This window comes from Trachymyrmex septentrionalis, unplaced genomic scaffold (assembly GCF_001594115.1).
Source record: "Trachymyrmex septentrionalis isolate Tsep2-gDNA-1 unplaced genomic scaffold, Tsep1.0 scaffold14, whole genome shotgun sequence".
NCBI lineage: Eukaryota > Metazoa > Arthropoda > Insecta > Hymenoptera > Formicidae > Trachymyrmex > Trachymyrmex septentrionalis.
Window position 1 is genome coordinate 2,864,744 of NW_017304543.1, and position 7,291 is coordinate 2,872,034.

The window sequence follows — 7,291 nt, forward strand, 5'->3', positions numbered from 1 at the left end:
GTACTTTTTTTTTTGTATTTCTATTTGACATTATCTGATACTTAAAATTAATGTTTTATATGTTGATTGTTAATCTGTTAACTATTTCTTATTGAATATACCATTTATAATCGGTTCTCATATTTAAAATCATCTTTTAAGTGATCAGATTAGAAATTGATATTGAAAATGGATTTGAATTTAACTAAACAGAAGAAAGAATTAATCCCAAGTTTGATAAACTTTGCTCTGCTCATGATTTTAAGACATCGGTATAATCTTAAGATACAATCATAAGCCATTTACAAGGCTGATGTCAAAGCCAATATGAAAACTATATTAAAGCTATATAAAAAAAACATAAACACAAGTAGTAAACGAATTGGATCCAACATTTTGGATTTATTATTACCTTACATACTATGTTATTGCCTTAGATTTGCTGATTCTCTTAATCAGCTAATGTTTTTCTGTATGCTTTAATTTTAACATCTTAAGACATTACTTAAATTTTGTGATGGTAAAAATGGACTATAAATACCAATCTTACTATCAATATATATATATATATATGTGAGTACATCTTGTCTGTTTTGATTTTCAGCCTCTAAAAAGCAAAGTTACAAATGGGAACTGCGAGACATTGACTTTTGAAAGAACGCCTATCATGTCAACGTACTTAGTAGCTGTAGTAGTAGGCGATTTCGATTACATAGAGGACATGTCTAGTGATGGTGTATTAGTTCGAGTTTATGTACCCAAATCTAAGAAAGAACAGGGCCAGTTTGCTCTAGAAGTGGCCACCAAGGTGCTGCCTTACTACAAGACTTACTTTGGTATCGCGTATCCCTTACCGAAAATCGATCTTATAGCGATTGCCGATTTTTCGTCTGGCGCTATGGAAAATTGGGGACTCGTTACATACCGCGAGACCTGTTTACTCGTGGATCCACAGAACACGTCGGCAGTACGCAAACAGTGGATCGCGTTGATAGTAGCACACGAGTTGGCACATCAATGGTTCGGTAATCTTGTGACAATGGAATGGTGGACGCATTTATGGTTGAATGAAGGCTACGCATCGTTCGTAGAGTTCCTGTGCGTTGCGCATTTGTTCCCAGAGTATGATATCTGGACGCAGTTCGTAACGGACACATATATACGAGCGTTGGAATTAGATGCTTTGAAGAACAGTCATCCAATCGAGGTACCGGTAGGTCACCCGTCGGAGATCGACGAGATCTTTGACGACATATCGTATCACAAGGGCGCCTCTGTGATTCGTATGTTGCATGCATACATAGGTGATGACGATTTTAGAAAGGGTATGAATCTATATCTAAAGAAACATAGCTACGCCAATGCGGAGACCGAGGATCTCTGGGCCGCGTTGGAAGAGGCCAGTAATAAGGCTGTACGTAAGGTGATGTCGTCATGGACCAAGAGACAGGGTTTCCCCGTTGTCAAAGTTGACTATCGTCAAGAAGGCAATAATAGGATCTTATCATTGTCTCAAGAGAGATTCCTGGCCGATGGATCGGTGGATACTAATGTAGATGCATGGCTCATACCAATAAGCGTAAGCTCTTCACAAGATCCGAACAAAACAATATTCGATGGCATATTAGATGCAAAAACCAAGGAATTTGTAATCCAAAACGTTCCCGAGGGCACATGGTTGAAGATCAATCCTGGAACAATTGGCTTCTATCGGACTCGTTACAGTCAGTCCGCTCTGTCACTTCTATTACCAGCAATTAAAGATCATACATTACCTCCTCTAGACAGATTAGGCTTACTGGATGATCTTTTTGCAATGGTACAGGCGGGTTACGCATCCACGGTGGAAGTACTCGAATTAATGCAAGCATTCTTGCACGAGGACAATTACACCGTGTGGTCCACTATAGTGAATATCTTAAGTAAAATCGGTATTCTCATTTCTCACTTAGACTTTGAGGATTCTCTCAAAGCGTTTGGACGTAATCTATTTCGTGAAGTTAATGTCAGATTAGGTTGGAATCCTAAGCCAAATGAAAGTCATTTAAATACGTTACTCAGATCTCTCGTATTAGGCCGTATGGCAGCATTAAATGATCAAGATACTATCGAAGAAGCGAAGAGAAGATTCGAGCTGCACGTAAACGGCACAACGACGCTCGCTGCTGATTTGCGCAGTCCAGTTTATCGAGCTGTACTTTCCGTGGGTGATGCCAATACTTATGATACTATGTTAAAACTGTACAAAGAGGCTGATCTTCAAGAAGAGAAAGAGCGAATTCTGCGAGCGCTTGGTGCAATCAAAGATGAAACTCTCCTAAGAAAGGTCCTGGACTTCGCCATGAGCGAGGAGGTCCGTGCTCAAGATACAGTCTTTGCCATCATGTCCGTGAGTTTGTCATACAAAGGACGTCTCATGGCATGGAATTTCTTCAAGGAGAAATGGAAGACTCTGTTGGATCGTTATGAAGGCGGTTTCTTGCTGGCACGGCTGGTAAAATTCACAACAGAGAATTTTGTCACCGAAGAACAAGCCAAAGATGTAGAGAGCTTCTTCGAGGGTCATCCGACCCCGGGCACCGAAAGAACGGTGCAACAGTGCGTGGAGTCCATTAGATTGAATGCTGCATGGCTCAACCGAGAAAAAGACTCCATCAGAAAATATCTGACCACTCAAGTCTAGTAAAGATAATTCCTTATCTTTTCTCTCTCCGTTATACCTTAATAGGACATTGGCAATTCGACCTCGCATAGTTTTACTATGCGAATATCTTATGGTACTGCTTGACATTGTGAAAGAACGTTACTTAGATACAGACTTGTCTCTTGTGTATGAAATAATACATAAATAACACTAGTTTACAAGACTTTTTTTTAATTATTTTGAATCAGACAATGTATTTTTTACAGATTTTTGAATGCTGAAAACGTGATACCACAAGCCAAATTTTTCTAACACGTTTGAGAAATAATTGACCTTTAGTATACACAAAATGGTTTTTTTATGGTATTTAACATTCTTTTGTTAAGGTTGTGTTAAAATTCTGATTTTTCTAAGATAGCAAATTTTTTACCTATGAATATACTACTCTATGAATATATTTACCTATGAAGTCATATATACTTATAATTTCTAGTGTGTTAGTACTACACATATAAAAACCATACAACTTTTATTTGAAAAATCTTTTTAAATGTGTTTTTTTTTTGTTCGAAATAATCGAAGTGGCTAATTAAAATGAGATACTATGAGTGTGTACATATGTATGTATATATACATATATATATTTAGACAATATATATTTAGAAATCACGATAAATTATATTATGTGTCGATAGCGCAACACACTAGAAATTTTAAATATATACTTTATCGTCTTAGACGGAAAATTTGCTGTCTTAGAAAAATCCTACATTTAAATGCTGTAACACAGTTAAAAAGTAAGATATTGCATTTAAAAAATGCATTTTATAGAGGAGGAACAATACATTCATGACTTCTGATCAGAATTTTAAGTTAACTTTTTTTTTACAAAAAAATATCAATAATTGCAAAAAAACTATTTTTTGCAAATCAATTATTTTTTAAATTTGACGTGCTGGACAAATTTAGTTTGCGGTATCGAATTTCCAATATTGAAAAATCTGTAAGAAACATCTTGTCTGGTTTAAAGAATTTTTTGCTGTAAACTAATGTAGTTCAACAAATCGTGTATGCACGCTTGATAAAAACGCTAATTTGTTTAATGTTGACTAGTATTGAGTGAAGGAAAACAAATGGAAGAAAATACAGTTTTATATACACAATTATTATATATCGTCGATAAATCATCTTGACATAATTCAATGCTTTTACTTATTATTTTATTCTTAATTAATCGTCATTAGATTTCATCATTTTAAATTCATCATTTATAAGAAAAAATTTACAATTGCCACTTTGATATCTCTCATGTACTATATGAGAAGGAACAATACTATTATATATCAAAACTAGTTTTCAATAACCTTCTACAGCAATATTTAAAACAAAATCTATTTAAAATATGATTTATATATACATAGATATAATTTAAAAAGAGCCAGTTGAAGGTTGATTGTTTTTATATTGTTATTTTACTCATATATTACATGAGCCATTTGCAAAGGTATGCTCTCGATATGTAAATGAATTATATACCAGTATTCGTGTAAAAAAACCTACATATTATATGACATCTTTTTTTTATGAAAGAGAGTTATTAGTTCCATTTGTCAAAATAAACACACGTTAAACTTTGATGAATCATTCAACAAGAAGTTGTTTACACATTTTTATTTATTTAACCGATGACTTAACTATTTTATGGAATGGTTTTCATTTCAATGGTATTCTAATTTAAACAATTGTATTTTGAAATTTAAAGTAGGTAATTATATTAAGTATCATATCTAAATGGAGTATTCATAAAGAAATTTTAAACTTTGATATAGTGATATTTAGGAAATTCTAAGTTTTTGAAATGTTTAAAAGATCTGCAAACGTCACAGAGCGCTTTAAAATTTTTAAATGCCCCTTTGATACTTTTCAGATATTTCTCTTTCAGATGTTTCGTCATTATGTGATAACAGAGAATTAAAATATTCCCGATCAATGACATTTCATAATGTTCGCACTAGCCTTATAATTCTATACAGAACTTATAGTACGTAATCCCATAATATGTACATATTACAGTCTATATAATAGACGATTGTTTATTTCACGTATTAACGTTAAATGCAATATGAGTGCCATGATTACTATATATTAATAAATACACAATTTCCTTATACTCACGCGTAATAGAGAAAAGTAGCTTGCGTCAGCTTTTGTTCTCGATACGGTAATTTTTCGTTCGTAATTTATTTATTTTTTGTATTTCCTGCCATATATTGATTTTGCGAATTTTAGTCTTTAGTCAAATCTTGGTCCAAATTGAAAGACTAAAGTTCTGAAATCGCAGTTATCGGAAGGAGAAACGATTAAACATATTTTATGAAGATGTAAAATCAATCAAAATTTGACAGTTAATGTAAAATATCTTAAAGACATCTCTCTTATGATTTAATGTCCCGATTGCGGGCATATTATCTGGGGCACCATCAAAATGAAAAATTGCTTCGAAGAATAAAAACGAAAGTGGACGCTTTTTATACTTGATGTCGCGACATTTTTCATGTCGACCGTCATAAAACGTAATTCTCCGCGTTCGATGGTCGCACGTGCCGATTCGAGACAAGGAAGGAAGATTGTCCCGGTAGTGAGTCAGCCTTCAGTTTCATTATCAGCGTGCTTGTTGGCAGTCATCAGCCGGCAGTTGTTACCGAGTGTGTAGCCCACTACCCCCGCGTCGGAAGAGATATTTCACCCTCTATCTGTCTGTTAGAAACATTTGAAATGGCACAAAATTGGAACAAGGACTATTTTATTCGATACTTTTCGTTTGATCCACAGATCCAATCAATCTACCAATCTATAGATTCCAATATTTGAAGTCGAATTAAATCCTTTATGACGATGGAGTACAATTATAAAAATTTTCTCATTTTAATTCCTTTCAAATTTACTAGATTATTAAAACAGCAAATGTTTGAGCTGATAATACTTAACTCCAAGTTTACAGTGATTTTCTTAAATTTTGCAGATCTACTATGATTCTTCTTTAAAGATATTTCTTCATGTTACATGAAGTACAAGAAGATCAAGAGCATGAAGGGTTAATATCCTTAGACGTTGAACGCTCTTAGAGGATTGTCCAAATCCTCGGAGGAATAATGAATGCATCCCCTCGTTCATTCGCTCGAAGAGGGTAACGAAGAGCGGACGCTAGCGATTGTGGAAGAGGAAGGGCGGGGAGATAAGGGAGAAGGAGAGAATGTCGAGGGACCGTGGGGTCTGTTCCCGTGGGTATAACCCGAATCGAGCGTTCCCAGGAACGCGCACGTGACCCGCGTCAGAAGACGATCAATACGGACTTTGCGAACTCCTACACCCCACTGGAACGACGTGTCGCCCTTGTACAATCCACACACATCCTTCGCCTTCCGACGAGACCGATGGCGACGGCGAACGACCATCATCCCTCCTCGCACGTGTGCGTAGATTGTTGCGCGCACGTGCGCCTATTTACCCCCCCCCCCTCTCTCTCTCTCTCTGTCTATCCCTTCATACCATCCGGCTTCCGTTCTCGATATCGTTGAATCTTCACAGATTTACGGTCTCATGAACGACACTGAAAGAGCATCAGACTGCTTCTTTTAAGTTCAATCTTATTTTTAGAAAATTTAAAGAGACATATAAATATGTTTTATTTTTAATTTTAAATAATGAATGTGTATTTGTATTTATTGAAAATTTTAATCTTAGTAATTATATAATATATCACTTAATCTTTTTTAGTCAAATTAACGAGAAAGTTTTTTTAAATAAAATTCACAAACGTATGAATAATAAATTTTATTTCTTAGTATAATTTTATTTTTCTTTAGTCGTATATCATGCGAATGTATAGAAAATGTCTCAAGATTAAATAGTATATCTTAAAGAAAAATTCTTCGACAAACTTCACCTTTTCTTTTGAATTTAGCTCTTAATTTTAACGATCATTTCCCATTTTTGTTATTGCTGTTCCCAGTGTTTGATTTCTCAGAGATGTAGACTTTAAGGAATTATTTTCCTATTTATATGCCCGTCCTATTTCGACTTTCTATTTCTGCCAATGGAAATTAATCTTGATTCAACTTACCTTTTATCTTTTTCTAATTGTAAGAAAACTTATTCTTTAGCCTTTTCTATAATTCTTAGAAAAAAGATGAACAGTAAATTAAATTGACATTTTAAAATTAATTTACATTAATAGAAATGAACATCAGGCCCGATTTCATCATATAAGATTAACTTTTATCTCGATTCTCTCCCAATTTTATCTTTTTCTAATTCTAAGACTTAGAAATCGTATCTCTTTCTACGAAGAGAAACTTGCTGTTTATTTTTTTTAATTTGTATATAATTAGAAAAAGATAAACAGTAAGTTAAACTGAGATTAAAATTAATCTTACATGGTGGAACGGAGCTTCATGCCCGTTTCTGTCAATGCAATTTAAATTTAATTAGAAAAAGATGAAGAGAGAGAAAGAGAGAGAGAGAGTAAATTGAGCTAAGATTAAAGTTAATCACTGCATTTCTACATTGATAGGAACAGGCATTAGTCAACTTATTTGCGTGATCGAGATAGGATAAGCCACGAGAGAACAGGAATACGTAGCTATTCGCAGGATAAAAACAAACGCA

The 7,291-nt window shown here is 34.3% G+C and overlaps 1 protein-coding gene and 1 long non-coding RNA gene across 3 annotated transcripts in view; one reads left to right on the top strand and one right to left on the bottom strand.

Annotated features, from left to right (window-relative positions):
* The window catches only part of LOC108745571 (puromycin-sensitive aminopeptidase), a 4,771-nt gene extending 1,809 nt beyond the window's left edge, over positions 1 to 2,962 (top strand). For both annotated transcript variants that reach the window (XM_018481796.1, XM_018481795.1), the window contains exon 4: positions 584 to 2,962. In XM_018481796.1, the coding sequence (XP_018337298.1) occupies positions 584 to 2,662 (2,079 nt within the window). In that variant the 3' untranslated portion in view covers positions 2,663 to 2,962. The remainder of the gene's footprint in view (positions 1 to 583) is intronic.
* The window catches only part of LOC108745573, a 14,032-nt gene that overhangs the window by 3,724 nt on the left and 3,017 nt on the right, over positions 1 to 7,291 (bottom strand). The gene's annotated exons all lie outside the window — the stretch shown is intronic.